We start from the raw sequence: 16459 nt of genomic DNA, 5'->3' as shown, positions 1-16459 counted from the left end.
CGTCCTGGCCAGGATTTCTATATTGCCTAAAATATCTAGGTTTTGGCTTTGTTTGCGTGTGCAGACCGATCAGTGTTTGACATCAAAGTACCTCGAGAGTGTTTCGAAAGCATAACCGTCTGTATGGTACTTTGATGTCATACACCGATCGGTCTGCACACGCAAACAAAGCCAAAACCTAGATTTTTTTAGGCAATATAGAAATCCTGGCCAGGACGCGTCCTGGAAAAATGGCACGTATGGTCACCCTATAAATATGGCAAGATGCAAATATAATTTTGTAATAACTAGTGCTGTCAAACGATTAATCGCGATTAATTGCATTCAAAATAAAAGTTTTTGTTTACATAATATATGTGTACTGTGTATATTTATGTATATAAATACACACACATACAGTATATATTTCGAAAGTATGTATTATGTATATATGTGTATGTAATATGTATTTACATCTATATATTTATATTCATATAATGTATATTATATATATAAATATATTTAAAATATAAACAACTTATTTTTCTTAAATATATACATGCATGCGTGTGTATTTATATATACATAATAAATATACACCGTACACACACATATATTATGTAAACAAAAACTTTTATTTTGAATGTGATTAATCATTTGACAGCACTAATAATAATAATAAGTGAAAAAGGAGTCTGGGCCTAATATTTTTTAAGTTCTATGGCAGAAATTGGGTTTGGAACAACATTAAAGTGAGTAAATTATTAAAGTTATTACGGAACTTGTATATTTTGTGATCTCTTGCTTTAATAATGATCAAAAGACATAAATATGGCTTATAAAAAAAAGAATCAATACAGTTTGGCATCATGTCAAACTTGCTGTTGACAGGCTACATACAGGCTTAGGGCGAGATCTTCAATGAATAATGATTTAAATTTGAATCTGTTCCTCACTAAAATTAACACATGATTTCAGAACATTTGTAAATATATTTTGTGATCTCTTGCTTTAATAATGATCAAAAGACATAAATATGGCTTATAAAAAAAAGAATCAATACAGTTTGGCATCATGTCAAACTTGCTGTTGACAGGCTACATACAGGCTTAGGGCGAGATCTTCAATTAATAATGATTTAAATTTGAAACTGTTCCTCACTAAAATTAACATGATTTCAGAACATTTGTAAAACGTATTCACGAGTCATTTGATTTACTTTAATGCTACTTTTATGGCTGTATTTGTCACTTTTGGAGCTTTGACATCTCTAGCCTCCATCCACTTTCACTATGTGGAAAAGAGCAGCTTTGACATTCTGCTAAACATCTCCTTTATACTTCCACAGAAGAAACTAGGTCATACAGGCCCGTAGCACCACGAGGGTAGGTAAATGATCACCAAATTTAATTCTGGTGTTAAGGATGTAAAGTAAGCCTCCTCTGCTGAGGCAGCACAGCTCACTCCATGCAGATGACGCATGAGCGACGCCAGAGGCTCAGAGTCAATAAAGCATCATTATTTATTGATTTCCTCAGTCATAGACCATAAAAGCATCCCCAGCACAAATATTTCATTAGCTGTTTGAACGCATAAAGTCGCTTACCCTCCGCCACAGTCTCCTCCACGGTCACTTGATATCGTCCGATGGAGAAAACGCGTCCGATAAACGCGCCGGACCCCGCGCCGCCCCCCGCAGCGGCTCCAGACGCGGGTCCAGAGCTCACCATCTCCCGACGGGCATCGAAGAACTTCTTCATTGTCCAACCGGCAGCACTTTAATTCTCATTAAATCATGAAAAGCCGCCAGGCTCTCGCGCGCGCGTCGCTCTCCAGCCGGTGGGATGCGCAAAATACAGAGAAAGCGCGACAATCTCTCGATATAATACAGTCCGGATGGAGACTCCGAGCTCAGCGGACCTTCATCACAATATCAACCAAGTGTTAACGACCCAAAACAACTCGTACTATATCAGAGCGGCAGGATGAGTCACCATTGGCACATCTTCATGCTCAAAACAGCAGCTTTTCATAATACATGAGATGAGTGGCAGCAAGGAAGCAGCTTTATCCGGGAATCCTCCTGCCACGCTGTCTTCAACCGTGCACTGCGATTACCGGGAGCACAGCCTTCAGGAGTCGCTCACTCGATCATCACAGCTGATCCTCAGGAAAAGACGCTTGCTCGGAACCCGGAAGTGCAACGGATAGGCAGGGAAACAGCCGGTTCGCCGGGGTTTTCCTGGAGAAAAGTGAGTGATAGCGTTCGCTCATTGCCGGCTGACGGGGTTAAGTTAGGAGAGCAGCCGCACACCGGCTGAGAAGAGGAGTAACGTTAGCACGGACTCGGTCGTGACGCTCCGGTAGCTGTAGGTCCACGGTACGCGGTGACGTCAGCGGGGGCGTTTCCGATAACAGCCACTAGGCTGCAAAATTATTGTTATAACTTCAAATAAAATTTTAACACATCAAATTTGAAATATAATGACATAGTTGACGTTAAATTTATGAGAAACTCGTATAATGGAATAAAAAGTATTATTTCGACGCATTTTGCCAGAACGACACGATGGCTGTGACATTGCTGCACCCTACAGGAAAATGTCTTTCTCTACAATACCACAAAACTAAGTCTGGAAGTGCACAAAAAAATTGGTGTAGAAAGAGTTTTCACTCGGAAATTGATAGTAAATTTCACAATTACAAAGAAACAAGAATTTACCAATTGAATTAAACATGACATTTTGAAGTAGAAAGAAAAACCCTTATGTTTTGCTATCTAATGCAATGCCATTCTTGCATTTTTAAGTGGAAGTGTCTTTTCGGAGCTTCTGTGCTATATTTGCAAATGTAAAGTGTTGTAAGATGGTGTTTATCTCAGCACTACAAAAGCTTATAGTTATTCTCTGTGCATTACAAATTAATATGTGTATGCACCATTACATTTTACCTTATCTTCATTTCTGACTAACCCATAGTATTCTGTAGAATCATGGTTACATTTTATTTTTGAAGGTCTCCTTGTTACAGTATATATATATATATATTATGTATTTATTATAGGGTTAGGGTTTGGTTTAGGGCTGGCTACATGTAATTATGCATTATTTACTGTTTAACAAGGACATCGTTAAAAAATTATTACCGATACAACTCAGTTCATTAATTAATTCAATTAAGTGGAAGTGTCTTTTCGGAGCTTCTGTGCTATATTTGCAAATGTAAAGTGTTGTAAGATGGTGTTTATCTCAGCACTACAAAAGCTTATAGTTCTTCTCTGTGCATTACAAATTAATATGTGTATGCACCATTACATTTTACCTTATCTTCATTTCTGACTAACCCATAGTATTCTGTAGAATCATGGTTACATTTTATTTTTGAAGGTCTCCTTGTTACAGTATATATATATATATATATTATGTATTTATTATAGGGTTAGTGTTTGGTTTAGGGCTGGCTACATGTAATTATGCATTATTTACTTTTTAACAAGGACATCGTTAAAAAATAATTACCGATACAACTCAGTTCATTAATTAATTCAATGTAATTAAAATTAAACAATAAAAAAAGTAATGAGCAGTGAAGGGACACAGCCTTTTAATAGCATTTGGAGTTAAAAATTTACACTTAGTTATTAAAATCATCTTGTTTTCTCTTAATCAGCAGCACAAGAAAACCTAAAACATGCAATGTCTTTAATCAGGAATTAACAAATCTAGTATTTTGTTTTGATGAAGATTAATTTAATACAGTAAAAAAGCCATTGTCCAAAAAAAAAAAAAACTCAAACATGCTAACCATTAAAAAATATACATTTTAATATATATATCTCCCCCTCCAAAAAAAAAAAAAAAAAGCACTTTAATAGGAAAATGTATCTCATCTCCAATGATTATTGAAGTTCTTTCCATTTGCCTTTTTTTTTTTAAAACAAAAAATCTATACTAGTAGTTATGGCCCAGCACAAAAACAAAAACAAAAAAACTTCAACCCTCTCCATCCATTTGTAATAGTTAAAGCACTCAACTTTATGTTTCCTCTGTAAAAGAAAAAAAGAGAGAAAGTTTTTACTGGGAATGCTTAAACGATAAAAACATATAGCCAATATTTTTGAATCATACTATTTTAATGGAATGCACGCTTGCTTTAAAAAACCTGATGTACAAGGTGAGGGGGTTTTAAACTACTGAAGAATAACTTACAAACAGCAAGAATGGATGTGATTAAGGTGGGCAACTATGTACAAAAATTAAATACAATGCTACAGCACATTAAGAGAATTACAAATGTTCATAAAAGGCAAATATTAACATATGGCAAGATGGAACCTATGATCGATAACGTCTCCCCTCTCACGGAAGCGTCTTACGTTCATCTGAATACTGAATCTAATGATATTAACTATGGAGGACACCAAACGTACCACGGTATGAATATTAAACGCCCTCTCTCTTTTCCCCATCAATATTAATTATACAAATGACAACTCTTCCCACTATTTTAGATTATATTCCCATGTTCATAAATAATCATGTAGCTGTCCACTTCTCACCCTCATTTAATTCCAAACCAATAAGATTTTTCCACTAGTGAAACGCAAAATGAGATTATATTCATGCTGCTATTTTCCATAACATTAAAGCTATGGAAAAGAGCAGCACGTGCATTCTGCTAAATATCATCATCTTTTGTTTTCCACTGAAAAAAGCCATATTGATTGAAAATGACACGAAGGTGGGTAAATGACTGAAAAATGAGCATTTCCAAGTGAACTACCATTTTAAAATCTCTACTGGAGAAGACAGTCTATCAAATCCTCTAGGTTTGAAGAAGAATGGGGACCACTGAGAAAATAATGAGTCAAATCTCATACTTAGTTGTCCAAATATATTAACATTTGCCAGTGTAGAAGCTCTCAACAGCATTTCTCAAAGGCCCAAACGCTTAAAGGCAGCATTACAGTATCCATGTCGCTCAAAAGTTTCAACCGGCTTGGCTTTTCCTTACTCGGAAAAAGAAAGCAAAAGAGAAAAAAGAAAAGAAAAAAAAACCCTCAACCCCCTTTACGCATAATTCTTCATCAATAACTTTAATTTCAGGAAGGGGAATTTTAACTAGCAAAGGTTTTCACTGTGTCTTCCTTGCCTCTGTAAGTCCTCTTCCCATGTGTGAAGGGCAGGTATCTATACTTGATCATGTGCTGCAGAGGAAACACAAACAGTGTCAAAGAACTTCAGTTTCAGTGCAAATGAAACTCTATTTTTAGATAACTCAGCTTTGTGAAATAAAATAGCTGGGAAAGAAAAGCTTCCACTTCCGAACCTTGATCTGCCGTTTCATGGTGATGCAGAACAGCATGATGAAATACATTACGAGGATGGGCCAGAACACTGGCACGTTGAAGGCTTCGAAGAATGTGCAAATCATAGCGATGATGATGCCTTTCGTCGCTGAATGCCTGAGACATCAACCAAAAACAAGGCACACAGAAATCAACGCACTCGGAAGGAATATACAATACATTTATGTAATGTGAACATCAAAGAAACAGAGAAAATAACTAAAGAAATCCAGGAGTCTTTGAAAACACAATCTAATAAATACAGAGTTCTGGCATGAAACTCTAGATGGCGCAGTCCGATAGGTCTAACTCAATCTGACCTAATGTCATCATTATCACATGGCACAGCTGATTGGCTCTCTCCTGTATCGGTAGCCAATGAGCTCGCTGCTCAACATTCAAATATATGACTAGAGCTTGCTTCAGAAACCCTCCACCTTCCCCAGCTCCACCTGTATAGATCTGCTATGAGGTGATTCATGTATGCTATATGGGGGTTATTTCATATATGTTATATGTGCAGCAGCAGTATTTCTTACATGCTCACAGCAGCATTTTGTGGATGTATTGGCAGTAGCTCTTGCTCTGCCACAAGACCAAATACATTAACATTGTCATGTACATTACCATGCCAATCCCTCCAAGAGTTGTCATGACAGAAAGCTATTTACAAAGGATGATCGATATTTGGCATTACCATTGAATTTGCTGACAAGTCCTCCTTTTATTTTGACTGAACTGAGGCTAGGGCAGCATTATAATGGGTAAACGCTTAATCACGATTATTATTTTTTTTTCATTATCAATTATTGCACTCACACAAATTAAGAGAATATCTACTTGAAAGTTTTGCAATCACAATCATGAAAGCATAGAGGCTTGTTACCAATGCAAAACAACGCAAATGCCAAATGAAAATGAAACGTTTTCAGGACAAATAACTTTATTTTGAAAGCAACGATTGTGTCAAATAAATATTAAATTTACTGTGTTAATATCTTTTAATAAAATTTTAGATCACAGATCAGCTGTATATTGCCACCCTGCTCTTTAAATAACTCATATCGGTCAACCACTATGGCCCAATGAAATAAGTTTTATTTCTTCCTACATACTGTGTTTTCCATTTAATTTTTTTCTGGATTCGGTTTTAATGGCTGAGTTCAATTTTTATACTAAGAAAGATGTCTAATCAATTGAATTAAAACAACTTTAACAATTTAATAACTTGAATTTCATAATTACAATTTTAACAATAATAGTGCCCGGTCTTATTTTTCATAAATTCTGTGTTTCATGATGAATTATGATGCGATTTATGAATACAAATTATTATACAACAATTCATCTTTTAAAATATATTCAAATTAAATTTGAACAATTCTTTTTATTCTTTGGCAAAAAAAAATGCTGCTTAAATAAATGAAAAATTGTGATATTGTGTGATATTCCTTAAAAAAAAAAAAAAGTTTTAATGAACTGTATTTTTATTATTGTTATTGTTACTTTGAAGAGTACATTCTACTGTACAATAGTAATAGATTTCAGTCACAGTTTACTGTAAAACTCATTCAACACAAAGACATCAGCCCTACTTTTAATGTATTCATCCAAATTTTGCCAAATTCTGATAGAATCTGCATTGTACAGTAAATTCCATTTTTATGACTGTATTCTGTGGTTCCGTCCATGAGTAAAAATCACAGCATTTATCATTTCTGCTTGTCACTGGATCAAACTGATCCACTCATTATTCTCGACTCATCAAGTACAAACATTTCGTCATCATTTACTTACCCTCGTGTTTTTCCCCCACCTGTACGAATTTATTTCTTCTGTAAAACACCAAGATGTTTTGAATAACGTTGGTAACGAAACTGTTGCTGGTAGCCATTGAAAGAAATACTAAAGAAGTCAATGGCTACCAGCAACTGTTTGTGCTCAGCAGCAGAACGAACTCATACAGGTTTGGAACAACTCGAGGGTGAGTAAATTATGACAGAACTATTCATTTAAACTCCATAATGTGACAACTTACCAGAATTTGAATTCTGGCAACCTCCTGATGAACGGCCGGAACTCTTCATTCTGTTTTGTGGGTAGTTCTGGACCCTCATCTAATGAAGAGACACTGATTAGGGAAGGGAAAAAAATCCCCTCCACAATGCAAATATCAGTGAGGACAGTAAGATTTGTTTAAATCCTGGTCCTACCTGGATCATCAAGCAACGAGGGATCCACTTTTGGTGAGAGGAAAGCAATGAAGAGGTTTAGGTGGTAGATCCCAAGAGCATATGTGACTATGTACCACCCCTAATAAAAGACAGAAGTGTTTCATTACATTTGACTCACATTTTGTAGTAAAAAATCCGCAAGTTACAAAACAAGAACATTCTAATGAGTCTACAACAGCATGATAGGTGTGTACCCATAATGTCAAAACAGATGCATTTTGTGAATGTTCCTCAACAGAAGCAACGTTATTTGTAAAGCATGGTGGTTTTTACCTGTAGTATATATACTCGGATCATATATATGGCCGTTAGAATAACAGTGACTGCCCATCGGACTGCTGAGAACGGTGTTGATTTGTCCAACCATGACTGATAAACCTGCATTTCAAAGAGAAAATGTAGGTCTGATTATCCAAAGCACTGACTTGCAATCTTAAAATCACTCGAATAGTCATTTCCAAGAGCCTGACCTGCCCGAGCCGTTTAAAGAAGTTTCCGATCGCTGATGGTTTCCCATGGATGGATTCACCGGCACTGTCTCCTTCTGGCATTCTGTCTGTGAATTTAGAGGAACGCACTGAGTGTACAGTGAAAATGGAAATATTTTTTACATGCGGTTTTTATATTTACAGTTAAATCACAATGCAAAACACTGCTACCTATCTACCCCGATATAACACAATATAAATCTGATCACTGAGCTCACTATCTGCACAAATCTCTATTCAAAACTGCATGCAAATCATTCTGCCATCCAGGAGTAGAATTGCACAATCGCATCCCGCTGTCGTCTACTTACGCATGTTTTTCTGTATAATATAACTGTTCTTACAACGGTGCTGAACAGCTACACCGCCCTAATTTATGTTTCTAAAAGTGTTTTATGCTCAAACCGTGGCGAAATTAGGCTGAGCCTCGATTTAAAACATTTTTAAACCTAAAAAATGTGATGTGAAAACAAAGCTCTGATTTAATGTGCCATCTTTACTTCCTCAACGTTCCTAATAAACAAGTGTAATTAAGGCAGTGTTTTAAAGCAACCCTTGAATCCTAAAGGAAAGTGTAAATCCTTTATTTCTATAGTCCTTCATACGCTTCCCATGCACCCCTAAGGGGATCATATAAAACCCCACAATTATGAATATAATAAAAAAGATCTTACTGGAAAATTTGACATTTGTTCAGGATATTTTATTCCTTTTTTCTCTTCACTGCCCTATTGGATTGTTGTGTATGGTTTACTCTGTCTCTTTTGGATGTTTAAACAAAATCAAATCATTTCTGAAAACAATTATTATAGTAAATGTCTTGAAATTAAATTGCAGCGATATTCTGTGTGATTCACTATCTTTAAACTGAAGTTTAATGTCTGTAGGATTGTTTCAAGAATTGGCAACAGAAATCCAGTACACATTCCTTAAGGATTTGTTTTCTTTGGATCAGCTGGTTTGCTCTGTACTGTCAGTGCATGGCACTTCACAGGCGGGGTTATGGGGGGTGTTAAATGACATTTTGAGTTTAAAATCCAAACACATTTGTTGACTAAATGATCTACCCTCTTGCGGATCCGTCACATGTTGCCCATTTCCGTCAATGATAAAATACGATTGCCTTGAGTGCGTGGTCGCAAAACAGGGGAAGCCTCCGTGTGCTAACCTACATGTAATCTGAGGCAAAGTCCAACAAACAACCGCGTCAATGAACAAGAGGTTGTTCAAGTGTATAATAATCATCCTAAATTAAGATTACCTTCAATAAAACGGCACATAAACTGAAAGAAGAACCGGTTTGGTGTCTCTGCAAAAGCCTCAAAGCAGCTCATCAGCCTCATTCCCCCATCTTTCACTCACTTCTACGTAATCTAACGCATCAATTTGGTGCATACCAACATACATCATGTATATGTCAAAAAACTATAGTGATGATTTTAGGGCAGAACCTGCGATTCCCGGTTGAGATACGTGTGTATTTCCTGACATTTACACCAAACAGGACAGTGCATGCAAATGAACAGTGGCTTTAGTTCCGGTACAGAGCTATTCTCAGTCTGTTCTCATTAGTCAACTGGCGCAACGGACACTTACCTCAACGTTTATTTCATTAACTCACTAATAACGTAACTAGAAGGCTAATAGTCAGACCTCGTAAGCTAATATGCTATTTAGCATAGGTGGTTAGCCGCAGCTGAGTGATTCCTTTAAGGCGCAAAGCATGCTGGTTACTGTAGTTTTTAAATCAGGTTTTCTCCGTTGATACAAAATACGGGCGACTACGTGTAAACTACACTTCCCATCCTACTACACGAAACAATTTGCCTCAAACGGAAACACACGGGTTGTAGTTTTTGAATGTGAATGTGTGATCGAAACTGAACCTGGGAGACATCGAGAAGAAACTATAAAGACCAGCAGACACGCGGAAAAGTGGACAACTCACTTCCGGGGAGATCCGAACGCAGGCGTTTGAGGGGTAAACTTTGCTAGCACTACCTCAACTGCAGCTGATAAAAAATATCATGTTACAGTCGTTATGCCACTGGAGGACGACAGAATTAGACGGGCAGTTGGCACACTCGAGGAGTCGAGGTGCCTGTGAGAGGTTCAGAACAGGAGTAAGATGAGAGGAATGGTGTTTCTCTTACCCGGTTGTGCCGCTGTGTCACTCTCGCGCTGCTGCTCTGTGAACACGTCAGTGCTTCTGTTAACCGCAGTAGAGCAGACCAGACCAGCCGCGCGCGGAACACATCGCTCCCTGCGCTGGACCTCCGGACTGAAACTCTTACTTCTGTTCACACAGATCCACATGTGCTGGAAATTCACTCAAGATTTAGAGGAGTTTGTTTCTTAATGGGAAAGGCGCATTATTGTGCCATCCCAAAGAGGCACGAAATCACTTTCACTGACTTTACATGTCCCCTGCTGGTGGAAAGCTCTGCCCAACTCAATCCGAGCACTCTCTATTCTATTTCTATTCTATCTACTTGCTTTCTTTTTATTTATTGTTTAAAAAAAAAAAACTTGACCCTCTAACACTAGCGTTCTCTAGAGTACACCCCTCACATTTTTGTAAATATTTTATTATATCTTTTCATGTGACAACACTGAAGAAATGACACTTTGCTACAATGTAAAGTAGTGAGTGTACAGCTTGTATAACAGTGTAAATTTGCTGTCACCTCAAAATAACTCAACACACAGCCATTAATGTCTAAACCGCTGGCCACAAAAGTGAGTACACCCCTAAGTGAAAATGTCCAAATTGAGCCCAAAGTGTAAATATTTTGTGTGGCCACCATTATTTTCCAGCACTGCCTTAACCCTCTTGGGCATGGAGTTCACTAACTACATGTTCTATTTATATAAGGGTTAATCATATTAACTGTGTATATATGGGGACTTTTAGAAACTGTTAAAATGTTTGGCTCCCAAACTCTGGAATAGCCTTCCTGATCACGTTCGGGGTTCAGATACACTCTCTCTGTTTAATTCTAGATTAAAGACACATCTCTTTTGGCCAAGCATTCACATGATAATGTATCTCATAACCTTGTACTTCAGTTATATCTGATCAAATGCACATTACCATTCTTTTGCTTGGGTTGAACACATCATTTTTTGTTTAGTTAGAACAGCAGCTACGCTAATTTTTCTCTATTACCTTTTCTGTAACCAGGAATTACACAAGCTTCAGTCTGGATCCAGACCTTAGAAAGACCTGAGATGACCGAACACCTGAGAAGAGATGATGCCCACCCCCCAGAGGACCTCAGATGATGCCAACCCCCAGACAACATACAGAACTACCAAACTTTGCTATAATGGACATCCACTTGAGATAGTCACCACTGATAAGCTATTACTAAATATAATGTAGAAACTTAAATTTTCTGTAAAGCTGCTTTGCAACGATTTGTATCGTGAAAAGCGCTATACAAATAAACTGGAATTGAATTGAATGTTAAAAGGTAGAAACAAAATTTGTTTGGTAGGTTTTCCATGAATGTTTACTGCACCTACTGAACCAGTTTGTGATAAAAAGAGCCTGAACTGTTAAACAGGTGCATCTCAATAAATTAGAATGTCGTGGAAAAGTTAATTGATTTCAGTAATTCAACTCAAATTGTGAAACTCGTGTATTAAATAAACTCAATGCACACAGACTGAAGTAGTTTAAGTCTTTGGTTCTTTTAATTGTGATGATTTTGGCTCACATTTAACAGAAACCCACCAATTCACTATCTCAACAAATTAGAGTATGGTGACATGCCAATCAGCTAATCAACTCAAAACACCTGCAAAGGTTTCCTGAGCCTTCAAAATGGTCTCTCAGTTGGTAATGAATGTTTGTGGCTTACCCTCCTTGTGAAGGGTGTCAATGATTGTCTTCTGGACAACTGTCAGATCAGCAGTCTTCCCCATGATTGTGTAGCCTAGTGAACCAAACTGAGAGACCATTTTGAAGGCTCAGGAAACCTTTGCAGGTGTTTCGAGTTGATTAGCTGATTGGCATGTCACCATATTCTAATTTGTTGAGATAGTGAATTGGTGGGTTTTTGTTAAATGTGAGCCAAAATCATCACAATTAAAAGAACCAAAGACTTAAACTACTTCAGTCTGTGTGCATTGAATTTATTTAATACACAAGTTTCACAATTTGAGTTGAATTACTGAAATAAATGAACTTTTCCACGACATTCTAATTTATTGAGATGCACCTGTAAATATGGTTCGAATAGCCTATATTTTATTTTATGTGGCTATGTTACAGCTCCCCTTTGAAGCTCTTGTGTTTTTCTCCTTTTCCATCTCTCCAATCCTATTCTGCACACAGGTGACTGGAGATGAGTTTTATTCCCATTTTTGTTGCATTTTGCTGATTTTTGTAAAATAGCTTGTTTTTGCTTTTCAGATAAAAGAGTGTTTTCAGTTTAATATGTTGCAGGCTCATTTATTGGTAATAAATAATTGATAATATTGATGATAATAAATCATAAAAAAAATTGGGCTTGTTTTGGGCTTTTTTTTGAAGCAGCGGTTGCTTATTTGTCTTGCGAGAGTTGGCAACAGTGACTCTAATAGTTATCTTTATAGTTATCGCTCTTGGTGTGAACGGGGCTTTATTCTTCATTCAGAAAAGTCTCGAACAATAAGTAATAAAGTGTCATCTCAACTTGGTCCTAAATAGGTGTAACTTATGTGACATCTGAAATCACATGCTCAGAATGCCTGAAATCCAGCAGAGACCAGACAACAGACAGTGATCTTATATTAAAACACCCTCATTTTGCACACTTTAGTATTTATTTGACAAAGAAATCACGTTACAGCATTCAAACGTGGCAATATAAAAAAAGAAACAGCGTTACAGCTCTTTAATGAAAACACAAGATAACTCTTAAAAACATTTCTACAATCTGTATAAATGACACAGCATGACATAATACTGACTGATATTAACTGTGAATATAACATTGTTTACAATATCCTAAAGCCATAAAGTGCTTTGATCTATATGATGGTATTTCACCATCACGGCCAATTTAAATCAGCAGTATTTCCTCGATTAACCTCCTGGGACTCGGTCTGAAATGTGCTGTTCTTATCACATGAACAACAAGAAGTTATACGGGTAACACTAGTTATTTACAAATGCATTTGCTTGTTAAATAAAGGTGACAAATGTACCTCTGACTACATACAATCCACCAAATCATTAATGTTCAAGACGGCCCTTAGTTCAGTTTCATACACAGACTTTATGGGTGTAAGAAATATAAATACATTTCTTATATACCACAGAAGACACTGCTCCTGGATGACGGCTCTGTCTGAAACACTTTCCTCTAGTATCTAGTATCTGAAGTACAAAAGTACTTCAAACTTTGTCATCGTCTTAGTACTAGCAATATTAAAAGTGGTATTAAAGTGGAGTTAGGTTTTGAAACAGTACATAGTTTTTGTTCTTTTGTGTTGAAGAGGTGAAACTCACAAAATTATGTATAGGTATATCCTTTTTTCAGCCCCAAAATAAAATAATAAAATAATATTTTGATTAAAGACCGATTTTATTTGTTTTTATTTATTTATTTTTTTGTTTACAATTTAGCACATTTATTCCAAAATTCTTATTTGTTGTGCTTTGTTGATTTAAAAAAAATATATATTTAATACATTTCCTTTTTTTAAATGCATTTACGTTCTCATAAAATAAAATCATAAAATCATAATGTGTATATATATATATTTGCAATTTGGGGATGAAATGCCACCTTAATACCTTGGCTGAGCCATAATTTTACTTTTACATAAAAACATAAATTTAGAGACATTTAAGACAGTGATTACATATGCTAAAGGAAAAAATAGACATTATATCAGTACAGCATGATAAATAAAACCTTGTCCTGCAAGGCTAATACCACAAAACTTTACAATTCTGACAACCCTTATGATGATCCAGTGTCTCCCTGTCAATAACATAATACTTAACACATAATTCATCAAATAAAAAATAAAAAAAGTTGCAGTGTAAAGCACCACTTCAAAAAATGTCTTAGTTTAAATAAAAATGCTAATAATTAAAAAATGTAAATTCACTTTTATGGTGTTGTTTTCATCAATATTATTGTAAAACTTTGATGAAAAATTAACTAATTATAGGTATAACTTATAATGAGAAAATAATTCTAATACAGAATGCCTTTTGATCTAGTTGTACATGTCTGGCTTCGAGAAACCTGCGCTTTTCAAAATAAGTAAATATAAAGTATGATTTTGTGGGTCAAGCATCCACTCGATCTACGGGCATTACTTCACACGTTATTCAATACATAACTGCACAATTATTATTTACACCGAGCCGAAATTAATAAGGCAATGGTCTGAAATCATACACTGCTTTTAACTGTTCATAACTGCGTCCTAATAATATTATTTGTTTTAGCTAATGGATAATTTTTTGTGTGATGTGATATTAGCATAAGGCCACAAATGATAATCAATTAAATATAATGATTCATTGAACCCTGGTCTTCATAAAAGCGAATAGTTTTTTTTTTACTCCTCAAATCCCTTGTTGTCAAATATGGAAGTGCTACTACATGGAAATGCAAACTGTCCATCGCAGTTTAAAGAAACCAATACGGACGATGCATCATGGAAAGCAATGGATGCGCGGTCCTTCTCAGTGAACGTCGCTTTCTGCGAACTCCTCCTTAATGGAGTGCTTGTGTAACCTGCAGTCGGGCATGTCGAAGCCGAAGTCAGCCCACTCCTCCGCTCCTGTGGGGGCGCTGCGGTTGGGGATGGTGATGGTGTGCCGCACTCTGAAGTGCACGGCCTCCATGACGCGCTGCCTCTGCAGCTCTCCTCCGGCGCCGAGGGCCATGGTGGCCATGTTACTGCCGGAGCGGATGAGCTGCTGGCCGTAATCCTGGCCCTGCTTCATGTCCTGCAGGCCCCTCCAGATCGCCAGCCGGAACTGCTCAGGGATCCTCAGTGCCCCAAGGTCCTGAGGAACACAAGAGTGCGTCTTACAGTGAAGGTCACGATACTATTTCATGGTAGAATAAAACGGCCTTGGTGAATCATTTCTAGGATAGCAATAGCAGTCATTTTTGACCTCGTGGGGACATTTCATTGGCCCCCATGAGGTGTGTGTGTGTGCGTGTGTGTGTGTGTGTTTGTGTGTGTGTCTGTGTGTGTGTCTGTGTGTCTGTGTGTGTTTTGCAATAAACTTAAAATATGCTGTTTCTATAGATATAATTACCAAGTTTAAATGAGTATTTTTATATTTTACCATACTTTTTTATTCAGTTATATTATATGCAATGCTTAATGAGATTGTAGTTCATTTCCTTCACTAAAACCATTAAACACAATCTTGTATATTTGTCGTTTTTTTTTTTTTTATTTCAAATACTTTTATGTTTCAAATTTGGATTTTTGCTTCAAAATAAAGTTTGTAATGTTGTTATTCTCCTCGTAACTGATTGGTTTAGTTCATAGCCAGTGATGGGTAGATTACTTACAAACTGTAGTCCATTTACAAATTACATGAGTTAGTAACATAATCTGAATTACACATATTAGTTAATGTGGATGTTTTTTTTTATTACTTTTAGATTACTTTTGACCTAATTCGTTTATTACAGACTTAAATGGGATTATTGTGTACCATATTGATAAAAAAAAAATCCATTCTTTGTTATCAACATCATGAAATGCATTAAACATTACATAGGTCACGATACTATTTCATGGTAGAATAAAACGGCCTTGGTGAATCATTTCTAGGATAGCAATAGCAGTCATTTTTGACCTCGTGGGGACATTTCATTGGCCCCCATGAGGAAAACAGCTTATAAATCATACAGAATTATGTTTTTTTTTTTTTTTAAAAAGGAAAAAATCTGAAAAAGTTTTGTGTAAAGGGGTTGGGTTTAGGGTAAGGAGATAGAAAATACAGTTTGTACAGTAGAAAAACCATTACGCCTATGGAACGAACCCATAAAACATGGAACCTAGTGTGTAATCCATTCTTTGTTATCAACATCATGAAATGCATTAAACATTACATTACAGTAGGGTTTGCCAAAATGTGTATAAGTGGTAGGTTAATTTAGAAGGGAAAATTTCAACGAAAGAAAAAAAAGAATTAAGGAGAATCAATAAATACATTTTGAATAATTTACTGTCATTATGTGTATAATATGTAATCCATTAAACAGTAACTGTAATCTGATTATTACCATTTTAAAATGTAATATAATTAATTACAAGTACTGAATTTTTAAAATTTGATTACGTAATCCAGACTACATTAGGGCCTTTCGCACCGCAGGAACCTTTTCATAGTACCAGAACTAATTGTGGAACTACCCACTTTTTGGCGTTTTCGC

General features: G+C 36.2%; 3 protein-coding genes across 5 annotated transcripts in view; all 3 read right to left on the bottom strand.

Moving 5' to 3' along the window:
* The window catches only part of LOC107698849 (AP2-associated protein kinase 1-like), a 63063-nt gene extending 60687 nt beyond the window's left edge, over positions 1–2376 (bottom strand). The window contains exon 1 of the mRNA XM_016499977.1: positions 1586–2376. Coding sequence (XP_016355463.1) covers positions 1586–1739 — 154 coding nt within the window. The 5' untranslated portion in view covers positions 1740–2376. The remainder of the gene's footprint in view (positions 1–1585) is intronic.
* Positions 2377–3845: 1469 nt separating this feature from the next.
* LOC107698848 (protein RER1-like) lies at positions 3846–10397 on the bottom strand. 3 transcript variants are annotated; one of them, XM_016499975.1, is made up of 8 exons: positions 10202–10397; positions 8031–8116; positions 7834–7938; positions 7540–7639; positions 7365–7443; positions 5308–5443; positions 5131–5185; positions 3846–4024 (listed from the first exon to the last, which is right to left on the bottom strand). In XM_016499975.1, the coding sequence occupies exons 1-8, from the start codon at positions 10362–10364 to the stop codon at positions 4014–4016; spliced, it is 735 nt and encodes a 244-aa protein (XP_016355461.1). In that variant the 5' UTR covers positions 10365–10397; the 3' UTR covers positions 3846–4013. The 3 variants fall into 3 exon arrangements, with proteins under 3 accessions (XP_016355461.1, XP_016355460.1, XP_016355462.1); XM_016499974.1 differs by lacking the exon at positions 3846–4024 and having other exon boundaries at positions 4037–5185; XM_016499976.1 differs by lacking the exons at positions 3846–4024; positions 10202–10397 and adding an exon at positions 9645–9766 and having other exon boundaries at positions 4037–5185.
* A 3720-nt stretch (positions 10398–14117) lies between these two features.
* Positions 14118–16459, bottom strand: part of tp73 (tumor protein p73) — a 35738-nt gene continuing 33396 nt past the window's right edge. The window contains exon 13 of the mRNA XM_016499964.1: positions 14118–15069. Coding sequence (XP_016355450.1) covers positions 14743–15069 — 327 coding nt within the window. The 3' untranslated portion in view covers positions 14118–14742. The remainder of the gene's footprint in view (positions 15070–16459) is intronic.

The sequence above is a fragment of the Sinocyclocheilus anshuiensis genome, unplaced genomic scaffold (genome assembly GCF_001515605.1).
Source record: "Sinocyclocheilus anshuiensis isolate Anshui unplaced genomic scaffold, SAMN03320099.WGS_v1.1 scaffold358, whole genome shotgun sequence".
Lineage (NCBI taxonomy): Eukaryota > Metazoa > Chordata > Actinopteri > Cypriniformes > Cyprinidae > Sinocyclocheilus > Sinocyclocheilus anshuiensis.
The sequence above is the reverse complement of the archived record's forward strand: the minus strand, read 5'-3'. Positions and strand labels throughout refer to the sequence as shown.